This window comes from Macaca nemestrina, chromosome 7 (genome assembly GCF_043159975.1).
Source record: "Macaca nemestrina isolate mMacNem1 chromosome 7, mMacNem.hap1, whole genome shotgun sequence".
In the NCBI taxonomy this organism is placed as follows: domain Eukaryota; kingdom Metazoa; phylum Chordata; class Mammalia; order Primates; family Cercopithecidae; genus Macaca; species Macaca nemestrina.
Genome location: NC_092131.1, coordinates 75393274 through 75409111, shown reverse-complemented (window position 1 = coordinate 75409111; position 15838 = coordinate 75393274). Strand labels below are relative to the sequence as shown.

At 35.5% G+C, this 15838-nt stretch overlaps 1 protein-coding gene across 5 annotated transcripts in view; it reads left to right on the top strand.

Annotated features, from left to right (window-relative positions):
• The window catches only part of LOC105477949 (A-kinase anchoring protein 6), a 651033-nt gene that overhangs the window by 585492 nt on the left and 49703 nt on the right, over positions 1–15838 (top strand). For all 5 annotated transcript variants that reach the window (XM_011734851.3, XM_011734847.3, XM_011734848.3 and 2 more), the window contains one exon: positions 1816–2031. In XM_011734851.3, coding sequence (XP_011733153.2) covers positions 1816–2031 — 216 coding nt within the window. The remainder of the gene's footprint in view (positions 1–1815; positions 2032–15838) is intronic.

The following is a 15838-nucleotide window of genomic DNA, read 5'->3' as shown; positions in this document are numbered from 1 at the left end:
GAAACAAAACCCCAAATCCTTAATATTAATATTTAGAGTACTCACTTGGGCCAATTTCATTTAGCCATAATGTTATCTTGAAGTGTTTAATATTGGGCCCCAAATTGGCAGGTATTACGTGGCCTTCATAGTATGACTTGCCCAAGAGTTGTTCTAGAGCAAGAGATAAATTGAAGGGTGTGTGTGGATGTGTGTGTGTGTTTGTGTGTGTGAGAGAGAAGAGACAGAGAGGAAGAGAGAGAAAGAGAACATGCGTGTGGGGTTGAGGGGAGACATTTGACAGGGTTGTAGAAGAGATGGAAACAATGCCTGTGGTCTTAGTAGGCTTAAGTTTTATCTTTGAATGTCTTAGGCATTTCTCCTCATTCAGCACTGAACCAATTAGTAGCAGCAGTAAAGAAATTTGTCAGACATAGTGGTTACATCAGGACTTATATAGGAAAACAGTAATGAACTCTAGGAAAATAAATAAGGATAAGTTCAAGAAACATAACTGAAACTGCTGCACTGGTATAAATTGAATAATAAAATTTCTAGTCATATTTTGCCGTAAATAGAGGTTTGGGAATTTGTCATTCTCTTTATTTAAAATTCAGAAATAGTAAAGGTACAGAGTTCTCTCATTTCAGAAATAATAGAATTCCAGCCATTACTGAGTTAGGGTCATTTAAATGGCTATAGCATGCATTGTATCAATAAGTGGAACATCTGTATGAAATGTCCACCTGCTGATCTAATACCCCCACTCCATGCACATTTCAGCGTACCACCCTTAATCATTTTAAGATTTCTTCTAATGAAGCCTTATCTAGATTAACATTTTAAGCACAAATACTTTCAGGCATTAAAACTCTCACACTAAATGAAATTGCATTGTCTTGTTTACCCTTGTTGATTAATAAGCAATCTGTTAACTGTTAGAACAGTCCAATTGTGGCAGTAGAAGGAGATTAGTAATTCAGTGATGTTTGTGGATATAATCATCATTTCTCCTGAAGGCTCCGAATTAGAATATCACTTACATACTATCCGTAGGCAAAGAAAGGATATAATATTTTTGGACATGTGTACCCACTATTTTGCTTGAATCATTCAGTTTAGGGTCACTGCAGCAATACAAATGCTTCTGGGGGCAAAATGGTATTTTGATGCATGCATGTCCTTCTTAAATTGTGTGAATGTCTATTAAAAGAAACACGGCAACCAACAAATAGTGCAGTAATAATCCAGTATCTTAATTTTCGCTTTCAGAACATTATTGCTCTGTTAATCAAGCTTCGGAAGAGGAATATTTCTTATCTTTTTTTTCAGATAATAGATTTTATATATAAAAATTCTTTGCAATCTTATTTAACTTGTTCTCAGCCAGTAGAAAACTGAACTTTTTGCCTCCAAAGAATGTAGGAGTAAATTTGGAAAAATTCTGTTTCTTTTCAGAGGATTTTTGTATCTTTTGTGTTTCCTTTGACCTTATGTCAAAGCATTTCAATCTGTTTGGCATTCGTCTGACCTAAGTGATTTATTTCATCAGACTGGAAATTGTTAATTACTCAGGTGTCAAGGGGGACCCTACATTTCAGAGGGATAAATCAGTGAAAAAGTGTGGAGGAATGGGATGCAGCTAAATTCTTTAGCATATTGGGCTTCTGTAGAAGGCCTCCATTCTAAAAGAGACATCAGAGCTCTTCTTATTGTCCTATTGTTGGTAGCTGAGTGTATCACTACAATTTGAAATTATGATGGAAGAAGGTGTTTCATGTTTTAGGGAACTTTGCCGTATAAACACTTACAGATTGGTTGCTCTCTATGTTGCAGTCCCTCTGTCGTGAAATCAAGCAACGACGTCGAGGAGTTGCCTCCATTCTGCGACTATGCCAGCATCTTTTGGATGACCGGGAGACTTGCAATCTGAATGCAGACCACCAGCCCATGCAGCTGATCATTGTAAATCTTGAAAGAAGGTGGGAAGCCATTGTCATGCAAGCCGTCCAGTGGCAAACACGTCTACAAAAGAAGATGGGAAAGGAATCTGTGAGTGATGTGTTTTTTTAACCATCATGGTCTCTCATTTTCTCAGACAAAAAATAATTCTTTCAGGCTTGGAAACTGTGTTCATCTTATAAACGGTTTTACTAACAAAGTGGTTTTGCCCTCTTACAAGTGGTTTTAAGTAACTAAAGCTAGTAGTTTTACTACTAACTAGCTGTCCACTAAATGAAACTCCATTTGTTGTAACACTGACATTTATTTGCCTTGCTAAAATGCTTTTAGTGTATCTCATTGTCTTTTTGAAAAAAATCACATGGAGGTTTTGCTTAACCTTACCAACCTAAGCCATTAATTCTTTCAATCATTCCTTCACTAACAATATTCATTAATCATACAATAACCCATGAATATTTTGCTAGAAAGTAGCTTAGTACTGTCAGAGCATTTGGAGCAATGTGTACGCTCTGCAGATAATACAATGAAATAAAGTATATTGTTTACCTTTCCCTGACATGACATAACATCATCTATTTGTATACTAATCTCCTAGTGTTCCTGCTTAGAGCTTCTTCTGATAGTTTCATTGCTGAGAATTGGCAAGTTTCCTCTTAGAGTTTTAATGCAGTGCTCAAAGTGGTGAGTAGAGATTCCTTTTAAGGATTTTCCAAATTGAGTACGGGTTTAAGCTGTTGCTAGATGAAGGAAATAGATATAACTAGAAGTTGTATCATTGTAATATACAATGCATATTTGTCCAGAGAGCCTTCATATCCTTTAAGAAAGGATTTATCGATAAAAAGATTGCATACTCCAAATGACCTTGAGGTCAGTGTCTATTAGTTGAAGGCCCAACTCCCATGTTTGACTTATATAAATGGAATACATACATACATACATATATACATAGAATGGGAAGTTTTCCTTATATGTTTATATTTTTCAGTTCTGTAACTTTGGAATGTTCAGGATCCAAAATTGAAAAATCAAATGTAAAAATCATGCTGCTGAAAAATTCTTTCCTCCTATGAATTCTGATTTTAACGAAGCCTTAATATCTGCTCTCTGATGTGTTTGGCACTTGGGACTGGGAACAGAAGGGACAATGAATCAGCAAGCCATCTAATTATTTTTGTATCTGTAGATATATTGAGTCTAGGGGGTGATTTTATCCTCAATAGTTCTGTTTAATTGTTTTAAGCTGAACTGTTAAATTTCTTAAGACTTCCAAGTTATTACTAGTAATCAGAGTCAACATAATTAGATGTCTTTTCTTGAAATGACCTGTTTATTGTAAAGCTATTTAGCTGGCATGTTTTTTGTTTGTTTTGAGAGTGTTTGGAGGGGCAGATGAGATTATTGTTATTACTTTCTATACTTTTGATGCTGTAATAGTGGTAGTGGCCATAAGATATATGCAAAAATCAACTGCAGCAGGAAAAGTTGTGAAATTTTGGAAGCATTCAGGAGTCATGCTTTGGAGGAGTCAAAGTTGCGTTTCTTTGAGGATTTATTTGAAATCATATGATCAGGGGTTCTAGAGCAGTTCTCTGCAGACTACATGTAGACATTTTTATCCTATTTCTTTTTTTTTTTTTTTTTTTAAGGATGGGATCTTGCTCTATTTCCCAGACTGGGGTACACTGGCCTGATCATAGCTCACTGCAACCTCAAACTCCTGGGCTCAAGTATCCCCCCACCTCAGCCTCTCAAGTAGCTAGGACTACAGGCATGTGCCACCATACCTGCCTAATTTTTATTTTACTTTTTGTAGAGACATGGTCTCACTATGTTGCCCAGGCTGGTCTCAAATTCTTGGCGATCCTCCCACCTTGGCCTCCCAATGTGCTGGGATTGCAGGTGTAAGTCACTGCACTCAGCCTTTTATCCTACTTCTATGGTAAAGGCTAGCTTTAGCTTTGAAGAAACCCTGGCTGCTTCTTAAAGGTTCAAACTACTACATACAGGCAGATTCAAATTGCAAACAGAGAAAGGTGTTTCCTTTTGTTTACATTGACTGCTGAATGTGTAGACTGGAAAAATGAAGGTAGCAAATAAGGTCCTTTCTGCTGAAAAAAAGTTGAAAATCACTGTTGGAAAAGGAATGAAGAGAGTGAACTAATGCCAGCAAATACTGTAAGCACAGGATACATCATTCAGTGGGAGATATTTCTCTGCTTCTTTTCTCTGTTGGTTGAGTGAAGAGTCCAAGTTGCTTTGAAGTTGCCAATGTGGGAGGCTGCCTTTGCAGATAATCAGAAACCTCTAAGTTGGCTCTTCAGTTATCATATGTCCCCATTCCCATTTCATCCTTGCTTGTGCATTGGGACTTTCACTTCTTGATATGGTTTGTCTGTGTCTCCAACCAAATCTCATCTTGAATTGTAGCTCCCATAATTCCCAGGTGTTATGGGAGGGACCCAGTGGGAGATAACTGAATCATGGAGGTGGTTTCCCCCATACTGTTCTTATGATAGTGAATAAGTCTCATGAAATCTGATGGTTCTATAAGGGGAAACCCCTTTCACTTGGTTGTCATTCTCTCTTGTCTGCTGCCATGTAAGATGTGCCTTTTGCCTTCCACCATGATTGTGAGGCCTCCCCAGCCACATGGAACTGTGAGTTCATTAAAACTCTTTTTCTCTATAAATTACTCAGTCTTGGATATGTCTTTATCAGCAGTGTGAAAACAGACTAATACACTGCTATATTCCCCCAGGGCCTGGGAAATACTTGGACATAGTAGGTCTACAAATAAGTATTTGCTGAATGAATGAGTACATGTGTTCATTTAATAAATTTTGTTTCATTCTGGCATTTGATTTGGAGTTACTGTATATTCTAAATTTTTACATTTTTTCACAAAGTAGCTGAGTGTTATGTTTCTGTAAGAACACCAAGAAGATGATCTTTAATCTGTCTTGTTTAATAAGGCTTCCCCAGACTCCCAGACCTGTTTCCTAAACTCAAGGAGACTGTCAGTCTCTGAGTGGAGTCTAAGGAGGCTAAAGTGGCTAACATTGCTACAGGGCAGAATGCCAGAGAGGAAAGGACTACACAGACTAGGCACACCGGAGATATACAGAGGGATGTTCTCAAGTACTCAGCAGAAGGAACCACCTAAAAGGATTAGAGGGAACAGTCCCTGGAGCTTGCACAGAGCTAGAAATGGTTCCTTTTCCCTCACTCGTAGTAGAAACCCTCATCATTCACAAGGCATGTGATAGGGTACCAAGAAAGGTTTTTGCCTTAGTAATGGGGCAAACTTAGACTAAGTGCTGCTGTGGTCTTACCCAAAAAAACTTAAAAGCAAGACCTGAAAGGACCAAACTGTTTCAAAGTAATTTTACTATACTCCCAGGACAAAGCTCAAGAATATTTATAGGAATACAAATACCCAGCATACAACAAGATAAAATTTATAAAATTCGTAGTGTCTGACATCCAGTCTAAACCTACCAGGAATGGAAAGAAGCAGGAATAGTCAGCTGATGAGGAGAAGAATATTAATCAATATAAACTGATCCAGAAATGTCACAGAGTATAGAATTGGTAGACAAAAACATTAAAAGTTATTATACCCACATTCCATATGTTCAAGCTGCTGGAAAATATACTGATCATATTAAGTAGAGACATTAAAAAAATCTCTACCTGAAATCACATTATAAAGAGGAAAGCTATCATTACTGAGATGAAAAATACACTGGATGAGATTAACAGCCAATTAGACATCACAGAAGAAATAATTTGTAAACCTGAAAACATAGCAATAAAAATTGTGCAAAATGAAGCAGAAAGAAAAAAAGACAAAACAAAATAAAAACAGAGCATCAGTGATTTCTGAGGTATCTTCAAGCAGCCTAATTGAAGATTAGAATTAGAATCCCATAATAAAAGGAAGGTGGAAGCTGGGTGCTGTTGCTCACATATGTAATTCCAGCACTTTGGTAGGCTGAAGTGGGAGGACTCCTTGAGGCCAGGAGTTCAATGACAACCTGGGCAACATAGCGAGACCACGTTTCTACAAAACGATACAAAAAGTAGGCAGGCATGAAGACACATGCTTGCAGTCCCAGCTACTTGGGAAGCTGAGGCAGGAGGATCACTTGAGCCTGAGAGGTTGTGGCTGCAGTGAGCTGTGTTTGTGCCAGTGCACTCCAGCCTGGATGACAGAGTCAGACCCTGTCTCAGAAAAATAAAAATAGAAAGATAGTGGAACAAAATAACCTAGAATTATATATACAGAGAAAATATCATTCAAAAAGGAAGATAAAATAGTTTTCATTCATTAAAACCTGAAAATATTCATTACCCATGGACCTGTACCACAAGAAATGTGAAAGAGAGTCCTTCAACCAAATGGAAAATTCTATCAGATGGAAACCTGGAGAGGCACAAGGGAATGAAGAAGACTGAGAGTAACTGTGTGGGTTACTGTGAAATATTTTTTGTATTATTTAAATCTCTAAGTGGTAATAGGCTGCTTAAATCAAGTTAATAACAGCTTATTGTCTATTTATAACATATGTAGAAGTCAAATGTATGACAACAATATCACAATGGCCAGGAAGCAAGAAATGGAACTATGTGGTTTTTATTCTATGGGAGGTAGTATAATATCATTTAAAGTTTTTTTTTGAAAAGGGGATTAAAGAAAAAAATAGACGTGTGATAAGATAAAATATATGCTTTTGGGTTTTTGCTTGTTTGTATTTTTAGATATGGGGTCTTACTCTGTTGCTCAGGCTGCAGTGCAGTGGCACGATCATGGCTCACTGTAGCCTTGACCTCCTGGGCTCAAGCAGGTCTCCTGCCTGAGCCTCCAAGTAGCTGAGAATACAGGAGCATGCCAGTATACCCAGCTAATTTTTCTTTTTCTGTAGAGATGGGATCTCGCTATGTTGTCCAGGCTGGTCTCAAACTCCTAGCCTCAAGCAGTCCTCCCACCTTGGACTCCCAAAGTGCTGAGATTATAGGCATGAGTCATCATGCCTAGCTTATAACTCTTTAAAAACATAACAAAAAGCTATAATTAATAGACCAACAGAGGAAATGAATAGAATCATTTAAAAAAAATAAAAGAAAAAGGGAATAAAAAATAGATACAATAAATAGAAGAATAGCAAAATGGAAGACTTAAAACAACTGCATAAATAATCCTGTTAAATGGGAATGGACTAAAAGCCCCAATTAAAAGGCAACAATTATCAGATTGGGTTTATAAAGCTCTACTAAGTTACATGTTGCCTATGAGAAACCCAATTTAGGCCAGATGTGGTGACTCACACCTGTAATTTCAGCACTTTGGGAGGCTGAGTCAGCAGGATCACTTAACCCCAGGAGTTTGAGACCAGCCTGGGCAACATGGTGAAACCCCGTCGCTACAGAAAAATAAAAATAAAAAATTAGCCGGGCATGGTGGCAGTGCACCTGTGGTCTCAGCTACCCACTACTCAGGAGGCTGAGGTGGGAGGATCACTTGCGCCCAGGAGGTTGAGGCTACCATAAACAGTGTTTGTGCCCCTGTACCCCAGCCTGGGCAACAGAGTGAGACTCTGTCTCAGCGCCAAAAAAAAAAAAAAAAAGGAAACCCACTTTAAACATAAAGATATAATAAAGCAAAGAGATGGAAAAATATATATTAAGCTAACACAAACAGAGTTGGAGTGGCTGTGTTAATAGTAAACAATGTAGATTTCAGAGCAAAGAATATTACAAATTATAAAGAAGTGCATTCTTAATGATTAGATGCCAATTAATCAAGAGGACATAACATTACTAAATGTTTATGCTCTAAAACAGAGCTTTAAAATACATAAAGCAGAAATTGATACAACTGTGAGGAGACAAAAAAAAAAAAACAGACCATTTTGGGCAGAGATTCTAATACTTTTTCTTAATAGCTGATAGAGCAGAAAAGTCAGTAAAGATGTAAAAGACTTGGAATGATGGAATTATACTATAAAGCAATTTAATTGGCACTTAAAACACTATCCAAGGCTTTTATCAAAAGGACAATGAATAACAATTGTTGGTGAGGTGAGGGTGTAGAAAAAAGGGAACCCTTGTCCACTGTTGGTAGGAATGTAGATTGGTGTAGCCTCTGTGGGAAACAGTTTGGAGGTTCCTAAGGAAAGTGAAAATAGAACTACTATATGACCCAGAAATCTGTCTTGTGGGTCTATACCCAAGAGGAATGAAATCGCTGCGTCATAAGGATGTCTTTACTCACATGCTCATTGCATCATTATTTATCATAGCCAAGATACGGGAACAACTGAAGTGTCCATTAGATGAATGGAAAAATAAATTGAAAAAAAATATATATATATATACACACATGCTTATACACATACATACACACAATGTAATATTTGGCCTTAAAAAAAAAAAGGAGATCCTGCTATTGGTGAAAACATGGATGAAACTGGAGGACATTACACGAAGTGAAATAAACCGGACACGAAAAGAAAAACATTACATGATCTCACTTATATATGGAATCCAAAAAGAAAAAAATGAAAGAAACAGAGAATCTAAAGGTACCAGAAATCAGGTACAAGGGAAATGGGATGATGTAGGTCAAAAGGTATGTAGTTGGAGTTATGGTTCGATTAAAAAATCTAGAGATCTAATGTACAATCTGAGATGATGGATATGTAAATTGGCTTGAATATAGAAGTCACTTCACTACATATATGAAAACATCATGTTGTACACAATATATACATGTAAAAATCAGTCATGCCATCCAGCAGCAGCAGAATATACATTCAATTGCACACCTAACATCTACTAAAACTCTCTTCTGAGCCACAAAACAAGTCTTAAATTTAAAAGAATTCAGCTAGGTGCAGTGGCTCATGCCTGTAAGCCCAGCACTTTGGGAGGCTAAAGCAGGAGGATGGCTTGAGCCTGAGACTAGCCTGAGCAATATATCAAGACTCCATATCTATTATTTTTTAATTAAAATAAGTCACATCATACAAAGTATGTTATTTGACTATAATAGAATTAGCTTAGAAATAAGTAATAGCAATATATTTGGAAAATCCTCAAATACGTGGAAGCTGAATAACACACTTATATACAACTCATGGGCCAAAGAAGAAATGAAAAGGAAATTAGAAAGTATTTTTAACTGAATAGTAACAAAATATTAAAATCTGTGGGTTGCCACCAAAACAATGATCTTAGTTTTCACCTTATGAAACTGGAAAAAGAAGACCAAATTAAACCCAAAGTAAATAGGAGAAAGAAAAGAATAAAATTAGAGCAGAAATCAGTGAAATAGAAGACAGAAAAAGTAATAAAGAAAAAAATCAATGAAATGAAAAGCTGGGGTTATTTTTGAGAAGACTAATGAAATTGATAAACCTCTAGCCAGACTGATTGCGAGAAAAAAGAGAAGAAATAAATTATCAGTATCAGGAATAAGAGACAGACATCACTACAGCTTCTACTAATAGTAAAAGAAGACTATCAGCCAAGATCACGCCATTGCACTCCAGCCTGAGCAACAAGAGTGAAACTTAGTCTCAAAAAAACAAAAAACAAAAAAAAAAAAAAAGGAGAGGTATGAAGATAATTTTATGAATAATCTTTTATCTACTAAATACATTGAGTCATTAGTTTAAAACCTCCCTAGAAAGAAAATTTTCAGACCTAGTTGGTTTCATAGGTGAATTCTACCAAACATTTAAAGAATAAATAGTATTAATTTTATGCAAAGTTGTCCAGAAATTGAAAAGGAAAGAATATTTTTCATTCTCATTCCTTGGGCAAGCATTACCCAGATGTCAAAAAGGCAATACAAGAAAACTGCTGGATGATATCCCTTATGAATGTCAATAAAAAGATTCTTAACAAAATTTTATCAAATCAAAAAGTATATAAAATAGAAACTACATCATGATATTGTGAGGTTTAGCCTAGAAATACAGAGTAGTTTAATACTTGAAAAAAATTGATGTAATTCATCATATTTGCACACTAAGAGAGGAAAACCATTTGATTATCTCAATGCTGAAAAAGCATTTGCCAAAATCCAGTATCCCTCTCGATAAAAACTCTCAGAAACCTAAGGAAACAATGTCCAGGTGTGGTGGCTCAAGCCTGTAATCCCAACACTTTGGGAGGCCGAGGTGGGTGGATCACTTGAGGCCAGGAGTTTGAGACCAGCCTGGCCAACATGACGAAACCCCATCTCTACTAAAAATAGAAAAACTTAGCTGAGCATGGTGGTGCGCACCTGTAATCCTAGCTACTCGGGAGACTGAGGCAGGAGAATTGCTTCAACCTGGGAGGTGGAGGTTGCAGTGAGCCAAGATCAAGCCACTTTGTTCCAGCCTGGGTGACAGAGAGCAACTCTGTATCAATAAAAGGAAGGAAAGGAAGGAAGGAAGGGAGGGAGGGAGAGAGGAAGGGAAAGAAAAAGAAAGGAAGAAAGGAAGAAAAGACCTAAGGAAAAACTTAATAAAGGGGATCCACAGCTAATCAACAGTTAACATCATACTCAATAGTAAAAAATAGAATACTTCTCCTCTAAGATCAGGAATAAGGCAAAGAAGTACAATTTCACTGTTTCTATTCAAAATTATATTGGAAGTTTTAGCCCGATCAATAAAGCAAGAAAAAGAATTTAAGACATACCATTTGGCAATTAAGAAGCAAAATTATTTTTACTCAGAGATTCCAACACCATCTATGTAGAAACTGCTACAGAACTACAAAAAGATACTAAAACGAATAAGGGAATTTAACAAGGTTGTAGGATACAAAATCAATATATAAATGTCAATTATATTCTAGATACTATTGATAAATAATCATAAATTGAAATTTTTAAACATTCAATTTATAATATTAATAGTACATGAAATGCTTAGGGATGTATCTAGCGATAGATACAGAAGAACTATGCACACAGCTACAAAATACTGCTGAGAGAAATTATTAACAAATAATAACTAAATCAATAATAGACTATACTGAATTCATGGATCAGAGGACACAATATTAAGATATCAAATCTCCCAAAATTTATCTATAGAATTAATGTAATCCCAATGAAAATCTCAGTTTTTTTTTTTTTTTTTGGTAAAAATTTGTAAGCTGATTCTAAAATTCATTCGGAAATGCAAAGGACATAGAATACCCAAAGCAACTTTGAGAAAGATGAGTTAAATTGGAGGATTTATACCTCCTGATATCAAGAGTTATAATAAAGCTACAGTAGTCAAGAAAGTACGGCATTGCTGTCAAGGTCAACAAATACATCAATGGAACAGAATAAATATTTCAGAAATAGAGCTACACATAAATGGTCAATTGATTTTTAACAAAAGTACAAAGGCAATTCAATGGAGAAAGGATAATCTTTCAACAAATGATCCTGGAACAATTGAATTTCCATATGCACAGACATAGATTGATCTATATAATGTACCATATAAAAATTAGCCAAAATAAGTAATTGACCCAAATGTAAAATGTAGAAAATTTTAGAAAAAAAAAATCATAGCATGAAATCTTTGTGATCACTGGAGCAATTACAAAGGGCAATGAGAAATCTTTTGAAAGTGATAGAAATATTCATGATCTTGTTTGTAGTGATCATTTTGTATGTGTATTCTTATATCAAAACATAAAATTGTACACTGTAATATGTATAATTTATTTAAATTATACCTCAATAAAACTGTTAAAAAAAAAACACATATTCAGAATTTTAGTTACAAAGGAGTTGGTAGATTACCCTGAAGCCTGGCAGTGAGTATCACTGTCTTGGAATAAGTAAATGAAAATGGGCATTTCTTTTCTGAAGAACCAAACAATACTAATAACAGCTAACATATCGCAATTGATATATATCAGGCAATGTTAAGTCCTTTAAGGTTCTTAATAACCATATAATTTACGTGCCATTATCCTCTATTTTACAGAAGAAAAAATATTAAGGCAAAGAAAATTTCAGCAGCTTTTCCCGAGTTACCACCTGGTTTGTAACTCATTTGAGATTTGAACCTGGGAGTTCTGGCTTCAGAGTCAGTGCCCTGAATCAACATCCTAAACTGCCTCTCTAGGACAAAGCCTTCTTTAATGATAAGAATGGTACATATGCAGTCACTTTTAAATCAAGTAAATGAACAAGACTTTTATAAATACAAATTAAGTGACTTAGATTTGGAAATTAGGTGATTCTATTTTCAATATATTTTGGGAAGTTATGGATCAAATTTTCTTATCACATGTGACATATGGAGAAGTTTTAATTGTCAAAAATTATATCTAAATGGACTATGAAAAGCAATAATTTCTTATGAGAACTTTAAGAAAATGGAGTAAGCAAGCACTTTCCCTTTTAAAGTGCTGGAGAAAATAGAGAAGAGGATTTGGGCTGCTGTGTGAATTGGCTGACCACTGATAGTTCACTGACACTTATTTAAGCATTTCCTCGAAGTACATGGGACTTTCTTATTAAATTCACACATGCCTTACAGAAACTCATGACATTTATGGAATTTGTAGTAAGAAGGACAGTTTTCCAGCAGTGATTTGTATATACCACAAATCAAATTTCTCTTCTCAAATGCCATCTTAACAAGCTTCTCTACTGAACAGGTTCAGTCTAGTATACACAATTTCCTCAGGGGAATCTGCATAATTGCTATCACAAGAGGGTGTTAGACGTTGTGAGGAGACATGTTTCTCAGTTTTTAATTTTTTTCCATATTAGTTTTATTTGTCTAATTTACTGCTGAAGATCCCTCTAAAAAGCCATGTGGCATATCTTAAGTGTCACTCACCAAGAGAGTCGGGCTGTTGTATTACTTGCTAACAGCATTGAACATGTACTGTTTCTCAGTTGCTGTGTTACCACTTTTAATACATTGTGTTATTTAATCTTCATAACAACTGAAGATGAAGAAACTAAATTTTTGGTAGATTAAATAAATTATACAAAGTTATATAGCCAGCAGGTAGAGAAAGATGTGGATGCAGGCATATCAGACTCCAAGATGTAAAGTTCTTTTAGCTCTTAAAGGGTTTATTGATAACGATTTCTTGCCTTTCTTCCCACTAAGACTACTTTGGTTGTTTAGCATATCTGTGTTAATGATTTATATTTTTATTCTTTTTATTGGAGACTGCCTGGAATTCCTTTTTGAATTGAATACAAGAAGAATCATATAAATGATTGATAGCACAGTAATTTTCGTTAATATACTATTTTCATTAGTCAGTTCTAAGGACTTTTGCATGACATATTAAAGATCTGCAGACTCAAGTTAGACTGGATTGAATTAGAGAACACCATTTGGAAATAAATCCAATGCTTCCCTCCATACTTGTTCGTTGGCTCTTTTTTCTCTATTACATGTCCTTCCAATGAAAATTGGCTCTTACATAAAGAGTTGGATTCATCAGAAGAAATACATGAATAGAGTTAACTATTGGTATTATTTGGAAAAATTTCAAACCCAAGAATGAGAAATAACTAAATAAAGAAGGTAAATCTTGAGAGGGAAAACATTTCTTTTAAATAATTGAAGTTAAAAACTAAATTTTGAATTGAGAAAGTTTAAATAATTAAATGATAAGTTACAGTTTAGATCTTTTTTATTTTTTATTATTTTTTGTTGTTGTTGTTGAGACAGAGTCTTGCTCTGTCGCCCAGGCTGGAGTGCAGTGGCACAATCTCACCTCACTGCAAGCTCCGCCTCCCAGGTTCACGCCATTCCCCTTCCTCAGCCTCTCGAGTAGATGGGACTACAGGCGCCTGCCAACACGCCCGGCTAATGTTTCGTATTTGTTAGTAGAGACAGAGTTTCACCATGTTAGCCAGGATGGTCTCAATCTCCTGACCTCGTGATCCGCCTGCCTCGGCCTCCCAGAGTGATGGGATTACAGTTGGGAGCCACAGCGCCCAGCCTACAGTTTAGATTTTTAATATGTATTTTTATGAATGAAATACTTTGGATAATGGCATCATATATGATCATTCAATGTTTTTTACTTTTAAAATATTATCAAAAGTAATAGAATGAGTCCTATGTAAAACTCTCTTGAGTTTCCTGTTGGCAATTTTCTTGAATCCAAAGACAAAATTGAAGGGAAAAATGATCTGACAGTTAATATATGTGTGAATCTTATTTGGACAAGTACTTGCAAAGTGTTGTAAATATAAGGCTCTTTGAGTGTTGGTTGAAAATAGTATGGGATTTTGCCATAAATATCCTTGCTCTGCCAGTCTTTGAAAGATCTTTGTACAGGACAACTTCTTTCTCTCACAACTTTCCCAGTTCAGATTCTTACATCATCTGCACCATATAAATGAATGCTATACTTATTTGGAGACAGTCAAACCAACCAAGACATAAACTAATAAGTAAAAGGACACAAATTTCTCTTTAGTTTTCAGAAATATGAGAATGTGATTTAAAAAAATAACTGGTGAAGACACAGGTATCATTCTCAGAAAATGAAAATGTTTTGACAAAGTGTTGTATTACATTTATTGATGATGTCCCCAAGTAATGTCCAATTCAATCCTCGATTTTTTAAGAAAATGTTCTGGGGTCATTTCTAACAACTGAGGACGCCACTGCCCTTGAGTGGGTGCATCTGGGGAGACAGTAACAATGCATGAAACAACCCTGTATGCAGACAGATTTTTCCACAAATGCCAGCAGCGTCCCCATTGGAAAACACTTTGCTCTGTAACCATTTTGGTGCACTCTTACTTTCATGTTCATGCTGAGGACAGATCTCTGATAATATACATCTGTAAAGTACTCAATACAGCTCTACTTAGCCCTCGGAGGGATCCAAACCTTTATCTTAAGAGCAAGAAAAATTTACCTTTCCTATCTGTTTCCTTACCTCTCTAACTCTCCTATAAGTCTTCTGAATGGTCCTATCACTGTTTTCTGATTTCAGACAAGTAGTTATCAGTAGCAAGTAAATTATTCTTGCTTTTCAAGTAAATGTTTTAAACAGAAATAATTTGGATTCCTTTGAAATATTTTTATTTCAATGAGTGTGTTTTTGAATCCTTTGTGAATTTAGGGTTTTAAGTTTTTATTCTTTGTACAAATGTATTTTTTTTTCTTTTGCCCTGGCACTCCAGAACTCCAACATTGAAAACAGAACGTTGTGTCCAGAGAAACCTTACACATTTATTGGCCCCAAAAGTACATAACACATCTAGCCACATAATTGAAAATAATAAGGCCACGATAAATGGGATGGCCCCAGGGTAAAACACCCAAAGGATTCAATTGGTGTCACTTCGCATCAATGTCCATGCATCATGGTAATTGAGGTAACATAACCAATTACCACATTTTAATTAGAGTTCTAAGAACTCGAGGAAATTTGCAATGATCAGACAGCTCACTTTACAAAAGAAAAGAAAGAAACAATGAAAGGAAGGGGAGGAACCCCACACTTTTTCTGCCTCTCAATCTTATTATTTGGTGATGCATATATTAAGATAAATAGCATTCTTATCCTAATCTGACTAATGATTTCAGAAATTTATGACCAAAGAAATTCTCTAGATTGTGACCTTGGCTTATAATTTCATTTTCCATCTAGGTGTACCTCAACATTGTAAGTTGGGGATTCATTCTAAGTTTTTAAGTCAGTGTCTGAACACAGTGACACATTATTAAATACATATTTATCTGGGTTTGGTTGCTGAACAAAAATAGATCTAGATTTCACCCCCCAAAAAATTAAAAGCAAACAGAATTACTACATTTAGAAAATAATTTTGACTTGTGGCAATTATTTTTATAAGGCTAGAGTTTAAGTGAAAAACCTCCTGTAAAATTTTAGTGCT